Here is a 20,241-nt window from a genome sequence, read left to right as displayed (position 1 = left end):
ATGGAAGAACTACAGTAAAGTACTTGCTCTACTTACTGGATGTGCCTGCTAATAAGTAGATTGTCGTAAAGAAATTGCCCTATATGCTTAGGGATAAATAAAGAACAGTGGTCTGTAAAATGCAAGAAAGGCACAACCATAAGATTACTTCCACTGGTGGTGGTAATTTTATAGAAAGGATAGTAAAGATTGTTATATGCCTAGTGTTTGGGAATATGCAAGATGTTACATCACTGGCAAAAAGGAAAGATGTAAACAAAATTAAGTGACAATTTTGTCCTAAGGCAAAAGGAAGCAGCTTTGCCACTACTGTGGCAACTGTGAGAAGTAAAGCTAAATCTGAACCTGGAGCTACTAATGGAGGGAAATGGTCTTTTAGTCCTCACGTTCTGTCAGCTGGGGAAGACAATCTCTTGCCCTGGCAAATGGATGAGATTGAGATGCGAGTCCCCCCCAAACCCCTCCTGTTTGTGTGGTTGCTGCGTGATTTGTTACCGTTACAAATCAGTACCGCGAAATAACAGACAGTACACTGCATACAATTAAATGATTTAGCTTTATAAATCTTAATTTGACTTCAGGATTAGTGAAGAAAAAGCAAAACAAAAAGAGCCCCTTTTAATGAAACAGTCGAATGTGCATACTTTGGAGTTCATGGAGCCTTTCGTCGATCCTCTTTCGATCTCCCCGGCTTTCGTTGGATCATGGCTCTGCTCCGGCATCCTCTCTCTTCATCTCCCGTCGAACAAAAGACCCAGATCACTGTGGTGTCAAGCACACGGCACGAAACAGCCTCCCATCGTTGGACAGCTTGCATTCCAAAGCACCCGTTATCTCTAACCATAACCCAAACATTGCTTCTACAGAAAGATCATTACATTAGCAGTGAAACCTTTCCCAGGGCGTTACAGTCTTGTCAGCCAAAAATGTTTGTTCTTCAAGGGTGATCATCAATTGGATTTATGCCCTCTGCTGGAGAAAAGGACTCATGGTGAGAAGATTGCCTTCCTAAAAGAAAGTGGTGTCTGCTCTGACTGCTTGTGTACAGGATACATCAGCAAGGTAGCAGGGAGCATCTTTCATGCAAGGCATGCAGTGGCAAGCATCCCAGCACACTTCATATTCACAGAGGCTGCAGATTCAAAACAAACTGTGAAAGAATCAGATGCAGCACTGAGTAGTGACCTGGTATCTAATGGCCTTACAGAGGCTGGTGATCATGATTGTAAACTTCCCATTGTTCCAATACAAGTAAAGTCTAAAAAGGGTAACAATACACTGGTTACTTATGCTTTCCTAGATCAAGTGTTCTGTATAATGGGCCTCATGAACAAGCTCAGCCTCTGAGAGAAAAGGACATGTATTCTCTTACCCACCATTGGTTAAGAGAAGATCATGAGTAGCTATATTGTTTCAGGATTGGAAGTGGCTGGCTTAGATAGTGAAAACTATTGGAACTACCTAACATCTGTACACAGAAAAATGTCCATTTGCCAGAGATTGCTTCAGAAATTGAGCTGTTGGTAGAGACAAGTGTGCCTAAGGTATTGGAGCTCTTGCAAATGATGGATCTTATGCATTAGAACAATGTTGGGCTGTACAATGAATGGACCATTGAAAGGAGACTATGGTGATGGGTGAGACTGTGTACAGTCAGAGCTGACAGTTAACAGGATCTCAGTTTTAAACTTGGATGAGCTTTGACAGCAGCAGTTCAAGGCAGACTTCTCTGGATGCAGTCAAGATGAACAACCTGGTTTGTCAAGAGAAAACCACGTTTATGGAACTGGTTACAAATTCCACAAAACTGGTGAATGGCCACAGCAAGGTTAGTTTACCCTTGAGAAAGAAAGAGGTCGACATGCCAAATAATAGAAAAGTTGCTGAACAGCATGCTCTAACTCTAAGGAAGAGGTTTAAGAAGGATTTGTCATTTCACACTGACTACACAGCTTTCATGAAGTAGGATAACTCCAAAGATTATGCTAAAAGAATGTCAGCAGAGGATCTGAAACACAGTGATTGAAAAGTGGTATATTCCACATAATGGTGTTTATCACCCCAGAAAAAGGAATCTTCATGTTGTGTTTGCCTGTGGTGCAACTTTTCAGAGAATTCCACTTAATGCTCAGCCTTTACCAGGACCAGATTTTCTAGCTGACTGATTTGGAGTCATAACCAGATTCAGAAAACAACCAGTGGTGATCATGGAAGATATTTAATCAATGTTTCATCAGGTTAAAGTACCAGTAGAAGATGCAGATCTGCTGAGGTTACTCTGGTGGCCTGATGGTGACCCCAGCCAAGATATGGTGGTACCTCTCTTTGGAACAACTTTATCAGCGAGCTGTGCCAACTTCACTCTTAGGAAGTGGGCAGAACACAATGAAGAACAGTTCAGCTGTGAGACTGGACAAGGTTTTGCATTGCTTCTATGTTGATGACTACCTTACATCAGTGCCCTCTGAGGAAGAAGTGGTGTCTCTGTATCATGACCTTGTTTCCATTTGTGCTAAAGGAGGCTTTCAACTTACAAAGTGGATAAGCAACAGACATAGCAAACTAGCTGATATTAGAAGAGCAAAGAGCAAAAGACATGAAAGGTGTGGATTAAGATTCAGTAGAGAGAGTACTGGATGTGTAATAGTGCATTCAGTCTGCTACTTTCAAGTTTAAGGTACGATCCAAGATAGACCACTCACCAGAAGGGGGATCGTCTCCCTGGTTAGTTCTACCTATGATACTTTAGGAAACCTAAGTCTGATAGATCTAAGAAGATCTTACAAGATCCACTGTATGTAAGAAGGTTGTTAAATGTTTGAAACCCTTGGATTTTGGAGAAATTACTGCTGCACAGTTACAGCACTTTACAGACGGACACAAAGGTGGCTATGAAGTAGTAACTACCTAATGTTGCACAACACATCCTCTCAGATGTAGCAGTTTTATCATGGAAAATCTAGGGTAGCTCTGTTGAAGTCATTTTCTATCCCTCATATGGAGCTCACTGCTGCTACAATGGCAAGCCATATGGACACATAGTGGAAGAAAGGGTGTGCATGCAGCTTCATGATTCAGTGTTTTGGACTAATACTGATAGGACTTCTGTGCTGAAGTATTTCAAGATTGAAACATCCAGGTTCTGAACCTTCGTTGTAAGCAGAGTTTCAGAAACTCTGGTCTCACAAGCATCTTAATTGAGGTATCGAAATACTTCAAGCTACCTGGCAGATGTGGGCTCCAGAGGTTTGAAGGTGAAAGCATTTCTGAGGAATGAGTCATGGGTGTCAAGGCCTCACTGTCTTCTTCAGCATGAAATTACAGAATTTCCAGCCTGTGTGTTCTGGAAGTCAAGAAGAGTGTTACAATGAATGCCATGTTGTTTGAAGAGGAGGTAGACACAGTAACACTTATAATCCATTACTTCTTGTCTTGGGCCCATTTGAGGAAGATAGTGACCTGGATTTTTAGATTTAAGAACCTGCTTTTTGTTTCTTAGTCAGGAAGAGAAGGCAATTGAACTTTAGTCTTACTCAGTCTGACTTGGATGAAGAACAATAAGGGTGTTATTTGGAGAGAGAGAGAAATTGAGAAGACTAAAGGTCAGATTGGTTGAGATTGTCTCTCTGGGGAGGAATCAGAAAGGCTGAAATAGAGATAATTGGGTTTTACTAAAGAAAGACATTTCCAAATGATTTCTCAAGTTTGTAAAGGGGAGAAAGTATGAAAAGGAACAGCCATATTTCAAGCTCATTTCAGTACTTGAAGATGGTGTCTTGAGAGTGATGTTGAACAGCTTAGTTGGGCAGCCATGCCTGAAGAGTCTAAACATCCTGCTATACTATCAAAGGATCTTCATATCTCAGCCCTCATTCTGATTCATGTACATCAAGAGGTGGGACATGGTGGCCGTAACCACATGTTATCCATGTTGCACCAAAACAATTGGATTCCCAGTACTAGTACAGCTATAAGAAGAATCCTGTCTAAGGGTGTTGTTTTCAATAGTTGCACACAGCTCCAGTATGCTAGCACGTGGCAAATTTGCCTCTTGGACAGAGTCTGTCTATATGAACCTCTGTTTACACATGTACAAGTGGACTACCTTGGATCTTTTGAGGCGAAGTGCTGAAGGAATACAATGAAGAGGTATGGGGTCATACTTACATGTCTAATACTTAAAGTAGCATCTTCTTGAGACATGGGTTCCTTTTGTTATTGCACTTAGACACTTTATAGCAAGACAAGGATAGGTTTGTGAACAGTGCTCTCATAATGCAACATATTTATTGGAGCTGAGCGCGAACTGCGGGAAGCCATTGAGAAGTGGAATCATTTTTGGATCAGTGATGTCCTTCAAAAGGAATTAAATGGATTTTAATCCCCCAGCTGGTTTACATCATGGAGGAACATGGGAGAGATTGATCAGGTCTGTACAAAAGGTTCTCAACTCCACCATGAAGGTGAAGTAGAGGCTTTTATCAATGGTCATCCAATTACTAAAGCATCCTCTCTTTCAAATGATTTGGAATCACTGACATCCAACCATCTGTTGTTTCTGAAGAGCTCGCTATCCTTACCACCAGGAAAGTTCCAAAGGGAAGACATTTATGCTCATTGTAAATGAAAGCAGGTCCAATACATATCAAACTTGTTTTGGAAATGGTGGGTCAAGTAGTATTTATCAGTTACAGGAACATAAGATATGGTCAGGTATAAAACATAATTTCCTCTCAAGACACATTGTGCTTATAGTTGACAATACTGTGCCTCAAAACTGATTCATTGTGGGAATATTCATTCAGGTCTTTCCAGACAGAAGAGCATTTGTGGGGCAGGTGTGCATCAAGACCAAGACTAGCTGTCTGGACAGGTCTATAACCAAGATCTGTCTTCTACACAAGACAGGGCTTTGAGGACCTGCTTAGCCCCTTAATCAAGGTTACATGAAGCCATGGGTAGAAAAATTTGCCAAGAACCATCATAGTCATGGATAAGACCATGATTGCGCACGTCAATGCAACACAGTGCATGATGACTATGTTGATGATGGTTGTAGATGAGAAAGCCAAGAAAATGATTAAATTGGTGCTGGGAAAATTTATAAAACTGTGTATCTATATGTACATACAATCTAAAAGAATGAAGATACTTGCATGAGTATTGTTTTCAGTGGAAGCAATGAAGTTGTATGAGTCAAATGTACCAGATGTGATGAGTATAATTAGGAACCAAGGGTACCACATGGAGTGACCTTGATACATTATGCCAGACACAGAGATATTGTTTGTAAAGAAAAAAATTTAAAAAAATTTTTAAAAAACTGCATTGAATAAAGAATGTTCCAATCTTGGGCCAATCTAGACAAAGTGTCAGGGCAGCAAGAACACCAGTGTACTTCACTACACACACGTTTTAAGAATTGGTTTGCATCTGTGCAAGTTTACTTGCATTAAGCTATTGGATATAACAACAATTAAGTTATGATTAAGTACTGCAGCCATATGCCACCTGAATTTGGCATATGCTGAAGGCATAGGGATTTTAAAATATTGAGATGAAAGGTGAAATTTTCAAATTGTTAAAATATTTCTTAAAACAAAACCAAAATATAAAATTGAAGAGGGATCAACAGAGATAAGAAAGGCAATGCCCTAAACATAACATTATAATTTTCCTGTTATTAATATTTTATTTTGACCATAAACCTTGCCTGTCTGAGAGATGCCTGTACAAATTCATGATTGAATATTTGACAATTGAAATGGATTGAACTACTTTTATTAGTATGTTGATAAAGTGTTTGATATCATTCATTACTCTTATTAATTATAAACAAAATAATGTTTCACTGGTATTTCTCATATATAACATCACAACTGTTGAATTAGAATTAAAATAGTAATATGTATTAATGAGTATGTTTTCAAATCAGAGCACCTTGTGAAGATGTCATTGGAAGATCTCCGAGAATTTCTTCAAGAAATTATGTCTAAAAACTTTCATTATGAAGATGATTTTGTTATTGATCAACTGGAAAAGTCAATAAATGAGCTTAGAAAACTGAAGCTTGAACTTCCTCCGCCAGGTATGTAGCAAATCCAAACAGACATCATTTAACAACTCTTGTTGAATGTTGTTGAATGCAGAAAGATATTTTTCAATAACTATTATATTTTAATTTCCATTATTTTAAGTAACTTCACTTTTCTGCTCCTTCCTACCCGTTATGAGCTTTTTACCACCACCCATCTTCCCGTTTTCACTCTGCCTTACCCAGCTTGTAAGCCGCAGAGGAATGTTCATATTGTGAACGTATGAACTTTTGGCCAGTAGTGAATTTCCAATAGTGTTTTATTCTCTATAATAGAAAAAAAGTCTGCAATTAACATCATGTCTGTGAATTGCCAAAGTATAAATATTAATATAAGTAAGTGGTATTGATATTTGATATTTGACATGTTTTACAAAAGTTGTGTGTTGAGTTTTAGGGTATAATACTCTGTAATTTAGTCCATGTAACCATGATTTCTACATAGTACTTCAGCAAATACAGATTTTTGTTTGGTACAAACCAGTACCAACCATAATTTCTGAAGACAAATCCCTATTTGTACAGAGTTGCCAGCTCTGGCTAGACATTATTCATGAACATTTAATCGCATGATCTTGATTTTCAAATGCCATCTCACTTCTCAGTTGAAAGGTTTTTTCTCTTCCGCCTTCTATTGTTTACTCTGACAAAATTATCGCTTAATAAAATAAAATTACCTGATTATTTTTCTCCAGGATAATTCATGCAGGAATAAATTTTATTTTGTGAAAAATAATTAATACTAATGGGTTGAAAATGTCAGGTGGTAACAGTTTTTATATTTCTGTTTGTCAAATAGCAGGGGTCACTTTAGATTTTGGATCCATTTCCTGTTAGTTCACCATCTGATTTTTAGGGTTTATGCGCCACCTTGTGTCCATTTGAAGTATTGCATTTAAAATGTAACCAGTATCATAAAGCTTGAAGCATATTTGTTAATTTGCATTGTGTGGTTACACAGCATGGCAATGGCAATTTGGGTAATAGACAAGATGCTAGCACTAAAGCCAAGGCAGTTGTAGAGAGAGCCCCAAGTCATTATAGATACAATCAGTGTCTTGAGGAAGGATGTTGTTTCACAGTGAATGGGTCAAGCTCAAGGAAAAGAAAAAAGGTTAGATTGGATCCTGGATGGAGGTGAGTCAGGACTTTCAGACATTTTAGAATTTAGGTCTTCTCAGGGTGATCAGAAATTTGGTGGTCTGGACTATCAGGTCCTTAGAAAATAGAAAAATAGCACCAGGGCTGAATGAGAAGTTGGGAGAGGGGCATTCAGGAAGTCAGGAGATGACATTGGTGACAGGGTCAGCTGATCGTGTGTGTGTGTGCGCGCGCACACTGAATCATATTTCCAGCGTAAGGTGAAATGACATGTAAAGTTTTTTCAGTTGCGAAGTTGTGAAATAAGTAGTGATTTTTCATCAGATTGGTAATTTAAATTGCAGAAGCAAGCCATTCAGTCCAATTGAACCTTATTTCATTTGCTACACCCCCCCCCCATCCCATCACCCTCTTTTATAGCTTCTTTCTTGCTTACTTCTCTGTTCTGTGCCATTGGGCTAAGCTATTCAAGTAGTAGCAAATTCCACATTTAAGTTTCACGCTGATCACTCTGGTCATTTGATTATGCTCTCAAACACATTCATTATTTTGTAAAGTGTCCTACTTAGTTACAAGCAAAATGCAACATACTTTGGAGCTTTAAGCATTGATAAAGATCATCAGAGGTGCCTGAGTGGAGAACACAGTTTTGGGAATATTGGCCAGAAAGGGGATACTAACATTGGTTTACATATTCTACTAGTAGATTTGGAGGATTTTGGGGAGATGCCATGGAAATTCTCTGGTGCTTTGGGATGCCTAGATAATAACTCAAAAGTACAGGTGAGCAGTGGTCACTAATCTCTGGTACGCCATGAGTTTTGTGCTAGTTTTTGAGGTGGTGCTCTTCGTGCCTTTCCCTGAATGGCCAAAAGACTACAGCTGTCTGGTATACCATAAACTTTGCGCCTGGATTTGACCTGTTGGCCTTCATACTTTTCCTTGGATCCTCATTGCAGTAATTATTTTCCCCAGGCCCGCTACACAAACATCTGTTGAAGATTCACAGCATTTAAAACATTGTTACAACAGTTTTTCAAATAATCTCTACATTGATTTACATTGATTAACTCTGGCTTCAAAGACTGGAAGAATCAGGATAATTAATAATTAATTAGAAAGACAGATATGTGCAGTACAAATTGCTTTGATCTTTTGAATGAAATTGGTTGTCTGTTGAGCTTCTTCAGTAAATTATATTAGAAAAAATGCATTGGTCCACAAATTCGATCCAAAGTACAAATTCTTTTAAAATTATTTCAGGAACATTTTTGATTTTAATAGACCTAATAAGTTAGCAGGAACATTGGCTTCAGCTTGCCTTGACACAAAATGAGGTTTGCTGTTCCATGTCCCTTAACACCATATATCAGACCAACAAAACAACAGAAAAAACATTCCGTTGGCATCAGGGGTAACTGCACTATTTTTCAATAGCATAATGTATGGAGGTGGTTAAACACTTGAAAATAGTATTTCTAAAATTTCTACACATACAGTAATTGAAAACTTACTGTGATGATTTAACTCTTCTGTGTGCCAATTACTAGAAATCAAATGATTTCTGTACTTCCTTATAATTTTATCATTAATTTTTGTTATTGATTTTGGCACATTCCTCAAAACTCTGTTCTCCAATTTAAGATAAAGAGAAACTATTTCTGAGGAGTTAGTTTATCGTGGAAGTGCCATCCCAACCCAAGGAGCAGAATTTACTTTTGATTTCAATTCGACCTCTCTATTCCCATTCTGACATGTCTGTCTTTAGCCTTCTTTACTGACTGGATGAAACAAACTCAGAAAGGAAGAATAACATCTCATATTCCATCTGGGTAGCCTCTAACCTGTTGGAATGAACATCAATTTAGCTAATTTCTGGTAATTTCTCACCCCTCCCTCCTTCTCTTTCTCTATTCCCCTTTCTGGTTACCTTCTCACCATTCTCTTCTCCTCACTTGCCTCACATGCTCACTTCTCCTCTGGTTCCCCTTTTCCTTCCATTTCTCCCCACTCCCCCCCTCCCCCACACCCACCTGATCACCTATTGTGGTAAACCATGTATACCTGTCTGGACACACCCCTCTGCTGACTGCTCCTGTGGCTCCTCCCATAGACCCCTGTATAAAGGCGAATGGGGCACTACTCCTCCCTCAGTCTTCGACATGTCCTGTTCCCTTTTTGCTGTTAATGAAAGCCTATCGTTCATTTCCAGTCTCCTAGAGTTATTGATGGTGCATCACCTATCACCTGTCAACTTGTGCTCTTCCTTACTCCCACCTTCTTATTCTGGCATTAGCACCCTTACTTTCCAGTCCTGATGAAGGATCTCAACCCTAAACAGCGATTCTTTATTCCTCTCCATAGATGCTGCCTGACTTGCTGATTTTGTACATGTTGCTTCAGATTTCTAGCATCTGTAAAATTTCTTGTGTTTTCGATCAGAATTTACTTCCCTTGGGTCTCCAATACAGATAGTTTGTGGGTCATGGGGATAGTCCTTAATTAACAAATTACACAGCTTCTGTGATGGTTAGATATTGAAATCTTCACAAACTACTGTTTGCCATCTACTCAGCCTTATTGGCAAGTAAACAAAATTCCTGGGGTGATATATAGGACAATATTTTGAATAAGATTTTAAAGAGAACACAAAAACCATACAGTGACACTATAAATGGAATATTAAATCACCCACAATGTGAACTTGTGTGTGGGTAGTGGATTGACCTATCAAAAGTATGATATTTGCCAGTTTTGAAGCTGAATGCTTCTGATTCCATACCAAACCTATCATGTCTGAAAACCTATTCTGGAAAGGCTAGTTCCATAACTCTAATAGTCTCACAACCCTTAAAATGAACACCTTCTGGTAGCTAGAAAGCCTTGGGCAGCTGAAATATAATATACCCTGTCCCAATCTCTCATAAGGAATTTAGTATAAGGAGAATGAGAAGACATAATGGAATCAGAAGTCAAGCATCCAAATCAATTTATCTCTAATAAAGAATTAAAGTAATTTGGATGTGTTTTGCTTCTAAATCCATTATGTCTCCTCACTCTGCTTTTTCCAGTTGTATTCTGCTGCTCATTACCAAGACCTTAAGTACTCTTACTTCAACCTAGCTGCCTGTGTTATATTTCCCACCACCATCCTAATACTTACCGTTTGGTAGAGTCCAACATTCCTTGACCATAATGCTTCTCCCTTTAACCAGTTGTTGAGCAATGAAGAGAATAAAAATCAATACCGTAGCAGTGTTATTAAATCTGACCTGAAATTTCACATTATTCTCTCTCAAAATGACATCACATCTCATTTCCTATAGGTAAAGCTGTCAGTATTATGGCTGTATTAATTGCAAATCATCCAAATTATCCAAGTACAATTTACCTAACCAGGAATAAAAGGAGAGAATATAATGGAGAAAAATAGAAAGTGCTGGAAGCACTCAGTAGGTCATCTGTGGACACATTAGTTTCAGATTGAAAACACTTCGTCAGAACTGGTGGAAAAATGTGGTGTCAGAAAAAGTGGAAGAAGAATTGCACTGCAGACGTGGGAGAGAGATGGATAAGACAAATGAGATAGATCTGGTAGGGGAAGGCCAGAGTTGTACGGATAAGTGGTAGAAATCGCATGGTTAGTGGAGCAACCAGGAAAAAAAGTGAGAATAGTTAGAGAGTGAGAATAAAAAGGAGCACACAGAGGTATAAGATGCAAGGCTATAGGTCATGCCCAGGAGGTTGGGCTATGAGAAGAGTTGAACCAACTGATGAATGACTTATAGTAGAAATAGACAGTTCTGAGACAGATTTAGAAGGCAAATTACCCAAAGTTATAGTCTTTGTTTCTGAGTTATAATATGTCCAAATGGAAAATTGACATTCTGCAAGCTTAAATTGGACATCATTATTACAACATAGGAATAATATTGAATTGGTATGGCATGCAGAATTAAAGTGGCAAGCAACCGGGTGCTCCAAGTTACCCCTTTAGATTAAACGTGGTTTTCAGTAGTCATCCAATCTGCATTTGATTTCTTCAGTGTAGAGGAAACCTCATTATGAGCACCAAATGCTGGATTAGTGAATTGCTCATTTACTTGGAAGGAATTTTTGAGCCCTTTTATGGTTGGAAGGAGAGTGTTAAAAGGACAGGTGTAGCATCTCCTGTGGTTGAATATGAAAGTGCTGTAGAGAAGTAGTCGGTACAGTAGGTACAAAGAGCTGAACAGGGAGTTCCTTTGGAACGTTGAATGGGGAGGAGATGGGGAGATGTGCATGAAGTTGTTGAAGCTGATGGAAATTGCATGGCATGCATGTAGATGTGGTGGATTTGAAGATGAAGTCAATGGAATTCTATCCTTCCTCTGCTCAGGAGAGAAGAGATGAGAACTGAGATATGTTCAACAATGGGAGAAGTGAAGCCACAGTTCAGGAAGAAGGAAGACATCTTAAAAGCACCTGTGTGGAAATTATTATCTTTGGAGAAAATACGATAAAGACAGAGGAGCTGAGGCAATGAAGTCTTTACAGGAGGCAGGACAAGAGAAAGCATAGTCCAGTAGGCAATATGGAGTGTTTCTGGAATTTTCTGTTTTCATTTCCGATGTCAGCACCTGCTGTTTTGATTTTAATTACCCTATCATGAGTTTCACCTCTCAATTTTACCTTGAGGAAATAAGCAGTATTTGAGCTTGCAGTTCCAAGTGGCAATCAAGCAATATTTAAATTGGCTTGAATATTATGATAATTAAATCTGTAATTGTGCTGGACTTTCAAGTTATGCATTTATTACTTAAAGTTGTTCTTATAGAACCCAAACTGAGATATGGCCTTTGCACACTCCCTCTTGAAGAATAATGTTTTCATTGAATGAAAATTTAACAAAAGAGGAAAACAAATAGATTAGACTTATGGTGACTTAATGATTTATTGTACAGATTGGTTGTCTTTACATTTGAAGGAAGGAGGCAATAAAGTTCAATTGAAGTTCAAAATTTTACATTCCTGCTTCATGCACTTTTTCCAAGCTTAGAGGAGCACTGCAATGCAAACTGATCTGGCTTTATATCATGTAAAAGATTATCCCATACAATATACTGTACAAGAAAGGGTGAAAACATTGTTTCTATTATAGAACTAATGTAATCCTAATTGCAAATGAAAAATAAGCACTTAAAGATGAAAATGATGTCATAAAGAAGAGAAAGTTGCATTTTGCTATTGGGATATTTAGCAAGTGTAAAACTTTGTGATTCTGTGCATCCAGTAAAGATGACCATAATTTGCTCTTTGCAGTAAATTAACTTTCTTCCTTGTTGATCATTGATTTTGGAAAGTTGTATTTACTTTTCCTAAAATATTAAAAGGGAATAGTTGACAAATTGACCTAATAAGTCCAACCAAGTTGCAAAATATCACGTTTGATTTAAACCAGTAAATTAATAATGTAAATTTCCTCTTCCTATTTTATTCTAATTCTGGATAATAATTTTCATTCTAATGTGAAATATTAAAACCAGGTTCAGTTTGCTAGGAAAAAATAATGATGTTAAACACCTGTTTTATTGTAAAAGATGGTAAAACCATCATCATCAATCCAAGTAAAACTGAAGTCAATAACATCAAGGGGAAAACACTCCGATGGTTAGATTTGTACCTCAAATTGAGAAGTAGGATTGTCAATTTTCCATTCCCAGGTCATCATCAAAGCAGTTCCTCAGACCCTGAAGAACCATCTTCAGATGTTTCAGTAATGCCCATCCTTTCATCATGGTGAGAATTGTCAATGATTGCAGAGTTCAAATCCACTTGGGACTCCTCCATAAAAAGGAAAAGTCTGTATCTTTCTACATCAAGACCTAGCCAACATTCAGGCACGGGTTGTTAAGTCGCAGCTGACATTTGCCCCATGCAGGAGTCGAGGAATAACCAACTCCAACAAGGAGTCAATCCATCTATTCTTTAAACAGTATGACCATAGGTGAGTCCTAAACCATAACATCCTGCAGGGGAAGCAAGTTGAATGGTTACCATTGATCAGGAACACAGCTGATCAGAACCTAAAACATAGAACAGTACAGCAAAGAAATAGGCCCATTGGTCCACAATGTCTGCAATGAACATGATGCCGAATTAAACTAAATTTCTTCTGTCTGTACATGATCCATGTCCCTCCATTCCTTGCATATTCAGGAGTCTATCTGCCTCTATCAGCTACATATAGGACAAGTCAATAGATGAATATCCCACAGTGACTGATTTACTTTTTGACATATCAAAGCCTCTCTGCCTTTGGAAGGCACAAGTCAGGAACTTAATGCCTAATGAGTACATCTCCAACAACAGTGAAGAATATCAACATAATCCAGAACAAAGCAGCCCGCTTGATTGGTACCCAATCAACCACTCTGGACCTCAACCACTGACATACTGTGCTATAATATGTGTATCTTTAAAATGCACTGCAGTTACTTGATAGAACACCTTCCAAAATCACAACCTCTAGCATTAGGGGGGAAAGGATATCAGATGCAGCGGAATGCCTCCTTCCTGATGTTCCCCTCCAACTTAACACTCTGTCTAAACCCTGGAGCTTGCTACCCAACTGCATCTTTGCCAGATGGATTGCAATAGTTCATAAAGGTGAATTACAACCACCTTTTCAATACTTACTGCCTAGATACCATCAAATGAATTAACTAAATTAATCAAAGAGAAGATTCACACAAAAGTTCATTTTCCAATATGTAACTATATTGGCAAAATTCTGAAATTGGGGCCTGAAAATATCTAATAATTGTAAATGGGAATAGAGTTTTATTTTGTGTACCAACAAACAGTTATCTGTGGAATTAGAAGGGAAGAAAAACGGTTTTAAATAGTTCTGTGGATTGAAATCATAAAAAGGAAATTTAAGAGGAATTTAGTCTTCTACAGGTTATCTTAACAAAAATAAGTGACATTATAATGAATTGCTCCAGAAGAAAAGTGACCATAAAAAATAAGAGAATTTGAAGGAAAATATTTTCAGTTCACATTACTGCTCACTCTTAAATCTTTGAATTGTCTCACATACAAATTCAGATTTATGATGCACTACTATACCACCAACAACATCCCACAATGCCTTTAAAATAATTCAAGTTATTCCATGCAGCTTTTGAAAGTAACTATGTAACCAAAAAGTCAGGGCAGGAAAGATACATAATCCTGGATCACCCCTTTAACAAACTTAAATTACTTCTTTTTTTTTGTGTTCTTGTATTATCAGAGATACACATCAAGTTAAATATAATTATTTGGAATTTTGAATTGCTCTTGTAGGGAATATTTTGATAGTTCCAGTTGTTGGCTTTATTATGACTACGTTATTGGTAATATGGAAGAAGAGGTTGCAGCAGTTTGCTTAACCTCTTGATTTCCCATGTGTCTGTCCTCTCCCACTTCCTTTATATTCTTCAAAGTGATTGACCAACCTCAGCTTCCTAAATGCTATATCTGCTTTTTTGTTTGTTTTGACTAAATTTGCAACATCTCTTCAATAATTTAGCAGTTCAATAGTTACATTTATTATCAGAGAATGTATACAATACACAACCTGGAATTCTTGGTCTTCAAAAACATCCACGAAAACAGAAGAGTCCCCCAAAGAATGAGTAACAGTAAAAGCGTTAGAACCCCAAAGCCCCAAAACCCTCCCTTCCACATACAAGCAGCAGCAAGCATCAACCCTCCCCCACTTACTATAGCAAAATGCAACAGGACCCACCACCCACCAAGGAAGCAATAGTCAAGTCCCAGAGAGAGAGAGAGAGAGAGACCATGATCGGCAGTACAACAAAAGCTAATAATTCACCTGACAATTTGACATGCCACAGGCTAGAGGTGTCACACAGTGGGAGGGGGGCTAACAAAACAAAAAAAAATCAACTCACTGATTATGATGTTAAAGTCTGCCGTGTCACTATTTTTTCCTGAGTTCTCTGACTCGAGAATCAGCAGCAAACTCTCCCCCACCAAGAAAGCAATTTGCCAAGTACAGAGACTGCCAATAGCCAGTCAACTGTTCCCAATATTCTGTTTTCTTCCACGACACTTCAGTCAATGACACCGGCCAAGAATCGACTCATTCACAGGGCCGCAAATCTTCAGCACCCCGGAGGAGCACTCATCTTCCAGGTTGCGCCCTTGGGATATTGAAGAACAGCCAGCCAGTGAGCCCTTGGAGTGGAAGCCATCATCGTAAAGAACCACAGTTTAAATGCAGCTGCAGGTCAAGGGCACTGACAGAACCCAACCACCTTAAAAAGCAAAAAAAAAAAAGATAGACATTAAGCTGTTTCTGTAGATGAGCTTGAAGAAGCTGCCTTCTGATGTCATTTAATATTCCTGAACTTTGCCATCCTTGGCTTTCTTGCTGACATGAATACGCTGGTCCTGAATTCTCACCAGCTGGCCTTTAAATGACTCCCACTTGTCAGATGTGGACTTACCTAATAACAGCTGCTCTCTATCTACTCTCCTTAGTATGTATTATGTCTCGCAACAGCATAGGAAGCCATGGTCAGTGTCAGAGAAGGATGGAGAGTTTAAGTGACATTTCCAATTTGAGATCCTTCATTAGAACTGGGAAAGAGTTTCATCACAAAAAGCCAGTAAGAGCATAAAGGGCATGTGTTTATTTTAACATGTTTACAGTTTCAGTCTTGTTCATCTGTTTTATTATAATATCATCAGTCATTTGTTTCCAAAGATCCAGTTGAGTTATTTGCTGTTGCTGGTTTCCCCCTTCTCTCTTCTCTTCAGCTGGAAATGCCTCTCGAGTTTCATTTTTTCTTCGGCTGGAAAGGTAATGACTATGTTAAAGCTGAATCGTTCCAAAGGCAATTAGACCCCTCTGATTTCAACACAATTGCATGTGTGTCGCTATTTAGCGAGTATTAACTGATATCTTGGCTATGGAACATCAAGGAGTCGCTCTTTCCTGATCTGCACATGTGCACTTCCTAAACCAGTTCACAAGATACAAGTTAGGAGTTGCAGCTCATATTTTGTTCTTTTTATAACTTAAGAATATTGAGGCTAATTTTAGCTCTCACTGCTACATTGATAGAGATCAGTTGACATAGATGTGGAATTGAACCCAAGGTCTTTCTGGAGTGTTTAGCCAAGTTTGTCAATATTCTACAGATTAATCATCAAACCATAAATGTAAGAATCTACGTTTGCCTTGTAGCCCTTCATAGACAATAGACAATAGGTGCAGGAGTAGGCCATTCGGCCCTTCTAGCCAGCACCGCCATTCACTGTGATCATGGCTGATCATACACAATCAGCACCCCATTCCTGCTCTCTCCCCATATCCCTTGACCCCGCTAGCTTTTGCTTAATGGAACAATTTGCAATGCTATTTGGACTTTTCTGTGCCACATTCTTCTTTTTGACTTTGCAATAATAACAACATATTAAATGCATCAAATTGCTTACAGAGCATTTTGCAATGTCATGAGTTTGTGGAATGCTGTACATAAAATAAGTCTTTCTTTCCTCTATCTTTTTAGTGAACTTTATGTACTTTATATGATTCTTCAATATCATACCTGCAGGTTTTTCCTTTGCCATCTTCACCCTTGCTGCACTTTTTTCTTTTATACCTCCTTGTTCTCACAAGTATCTATTACAGATTTACTTTGTGTAGCCTGCCCACTACGAAAAATAGATGATATACTTCAAAATTAAAACCTGCATCATTGGGTACTATTCATGTTAAGCATTCTGATTTCAGACAATGTAGAATAAAATGCAATTCCTAACTTAAACCACTGTCAAGTCAGTAATGTACCTTAGCCTTGTCATTATTAGGATTCAAGAGGAAAAACAAAGCTTTCCTCCATTGGAAGGAAAGTGCACCATAAAGGAGAGAAACCCAAGCCTGCTGTACATAATCAGAAGTCTGGATTTGTTATCTGTCTGTTCCCTTTCTATGTAGGGCTAGAGGTCCATATAATGATAAATGACGCATTGGTAAGACTAAATTGATTTTCAAAGATTGAGTAAGACAATGTGGCACAATTATGTTGTGCAGGTAGGGTCACCTACCAGGTATGACTCTCTCAGCAAACAGAGCAGATTTCATTCAAATGGACTAAGTTGAGGCTTATATATAGGGTAGGCTTAATGCTCAATGTTCAACTTGCAGCATTGTCATCATATACTTATATTTCTTTTCAGCCTAAAAATCCATTTCAGCTCACTGGGTCTATGCCAGGTCACAGAACAATCATGTTCTCCATTAATTTTTCAGATAAAATACTCTCCCACGTTCCTAACAGCACCCTGCCTACAGGATTCTCCCACTGACACAGTAAGAGTAATTTACAGGTGCCAGTTAACCTATCTCAGTAGTTTACTTTCCCATTGAACACATTACCCTTCAGAGAACAGGACAGTAATGTTTTTTTCTCTGCTAGTCCACGGCATGCTGCAAGAATTATTTTGCAACTGAGGTCATAGCTCAATCAAAATTTGCAATAGAAAATTTGCTTCCGTTGGAATCTTTAGAAGGCCTATTTCTGTTGCTATTGTCATTTATTATACAGAATGAATGCATTGTTATAAATTATATTTCTTTGTAATGCTTCAAAAGTTTAGTAAATGTCCATGAAATAACAGTGTTCCAATTGTTTTAACGAGTTAACAATAATATATAAATCATGGAATAGAAATATGTACTTGACTGCTAGTGAAGTGAAAAGAATAGGAGATTAATGGCATAACTCAAAAGAAATTAATTTTGATCCCGTGGTACCCAAAAGAGTTTAATATTAACACTTCACTGATAATTAAAATGAATTCTAATTATGAGAACATATTATATAGTTATTTGAAGCCCTGTAAAACAGTTAAAATCAAAGAATGCGGAAATGTTCCAAGAATTTTTTGTTACTGTCATCCACTAACGATCAAATTGGTTGTGTGTGTGTGTGTGTGTGTGTGTGTTATTGCAAGTGTCAGAACCTGTCAGATATTACTGCATTTGTACCTCACAATGCTGAAACAAGGTTGCTGAGGCAGTTAGGGCCTGCAGCTAAAGACTGAGAACTGAGGTTGAGGAATTAGGTGGGAATTTGAGCTCTGCAAGTAGAATGAATCCACAAACGAGTGCATGGGCTTCTGCAAGCTAAATTCAGGCTGGATGTACAGGGGAATATGTTTACAGAAGTGATTTGGATTGCACATGAATTTCCAAATCAAAACTGGGTTTTCCCTGCAAGTAAGATTAGGGTGGGGAGTAGACTTGCATGCAAAATCCATCCATAGATCAGTTTCATTAAAATCATGTAAGTGGCTAGAAGGATAAATAGGTGGGGCTGGAGACTGCATGAGTGTAAGAGACCTGAAGGTCATTTGTTTTTATTGCATTTCTATTGCATTTTCCTTTATTCAGATAACAGGCTGTTTTGCTTTTCTGTGTTTTAGTGCCAGATATTAGTCATTTTCTGAAACTTGAAGCATTTTCTCCATCTGAAACTGTTGTCACACTGAAAATATTTACAGTGAGAGGATTGTTAAATTTAGTCACATATCCTACCATTCTTTGATGCTTACTACCAATCATTCCATTCCTTAAAACTATTAAAGGAAAAACAAAAACAACATCTTATAGCAAGACTCCTGTCTGGATTTAGAGTAAGGTTGGCTGCCATCATGTGCCTAGGTGACATTCAGAACAATTGAATATTCTTATTGAAGATAAATCTTCACTCTTTTATTCCTTGAATTGTATACCGAGGGGGAAAAACTTACAGTGAAGTGAAAACTACTTCCCTAAATATCTTTTCTATAATACATTTCTAATTTTCTATAAACTATAATTAATAGTTAAAGAACTAATATCTCAACAGGAATTAGTTTACTTTGTAACCCAAGTTCTTCACTGGAGAACTGGAAAATTACATTGCAAATGGATAAAAGGTATATAAGTGATTAAAAAATAATCTTATGACCAAAGGAGTGAAGACATGTCAATCAGAGAATAGTACAATATAAAGATGTTGCATCAGAGTGTTCAATGAAAAACTACAACGTGAGGCATATTCTGAACTCTATCTCAGCAATGTCTGATTTTGTAAACTCTATTTGCTGATTTTTTTCTTTTATTTATAATCATGTTTAGTAGTTAATCACATAACATTTAAAGAGTCAATAGGTCCATCAACCCATTCCTGATTTTTAGAATTGAATGTCTGATCCTTTCTCTTCTAATCTTGGTAATTAATTGAGGCAGAAGTTTACAAAGGACATTTCATCCTTTCCAAAGGATGTTTTGAGAAAATCACTTGAACTTTCAGAGATTAAGTAGGCAGAATATAATACTGATTTCTATTCGGTAGAAACCGTATCTCATTTCACCTAATCTTGCTGTACTTAAATATGCAGAGTGTCATCTGCAGCATTATATTTTTAGAGTACAAATACTGGATTGGTCCAGATAGGCATATATTTAGGAAATCAATCAAATGACTATTGAGCTGTTTAGAATTTATAATTGGACTCATGGATTACTTGCCATTTGAATGAGTGCAACTCAAACAATACTCTGCATGCTTGATGCTAATCTGATGTTACTTACTCTTCAGACCTGCAAAGCTATTGTCATCCCTTTATCATTGCTAAATTTAGTATAGTGGATTCTGGTTAGTTGGGACACATCAGGGCCAGTACCTTTTAGCTCAATTATGTAGCTGCCCCAATTAGCTGAAATTTCATGGAAGTAGTCAAAAAGGTATAAAATAGACAAACTGAGCAACAAATTATATATTTAAATGAAATACACAACAAATTCAAACACACCAATGCTACTATGGTGCTATAAAACTATGGAATAGTTCCTAATAGTTACCAATGGAATAATTCATCTAATACACACTATTATGTTCTTTTGATTGACTGTAAATGAACAAAATCAGCGTAGACGCTTTGCGCAGCTAATTGATAATCTTCATTTTCATAGTAACATTCAAGATAATTGATGATAGCTT

The 20,241-nt window shown here is 37.7% G+C and overlaps 1 protein-coding gene across 2 annotated transcripts in view; it reads left to right on the top strand.

Annotated features, from left to right (window-relative positions):
* The window catches only part of LOC132397295 (USP6 N-terminal-like protein), a 181,046-nt gene that overhangs the window by 154,092 nt on the left and 6,713 nt on the right, over positions 1–20,241 (top strand). For both annotated transcript variants that reach the window (XM_059975884.1, XM_059975883.1), the window contains one exon: positions 5,936–6,088. In XM_059975884.1, the coding sequence (XP_059831867.1) occupies positions 5,936–6,088 (153 nt within the window). The remainder of the gene's footprint in view (positions 1–5,935; positions 6,089–20,241) is intronic.

The sequence above is a fragment of the Hypanus sabinus genome, chromosome 7 (genome assembly GCF_030144855.1).
Source record: "Hypanus sabinus isolate sHypSab1 chromosome 7, sHypSab1.hap1, whole genome shotgun sequence".
Taxonomy (NCBI): Eukaryota; Metazoa; Chordata; class Chondrichthyes; order Myliobatiformes; family Dasyatidae; genus Hypanus; species Hypanus sabinus.
This window is presented reverse-complemented; position numbering and strand designations above follow the sequence as displayed.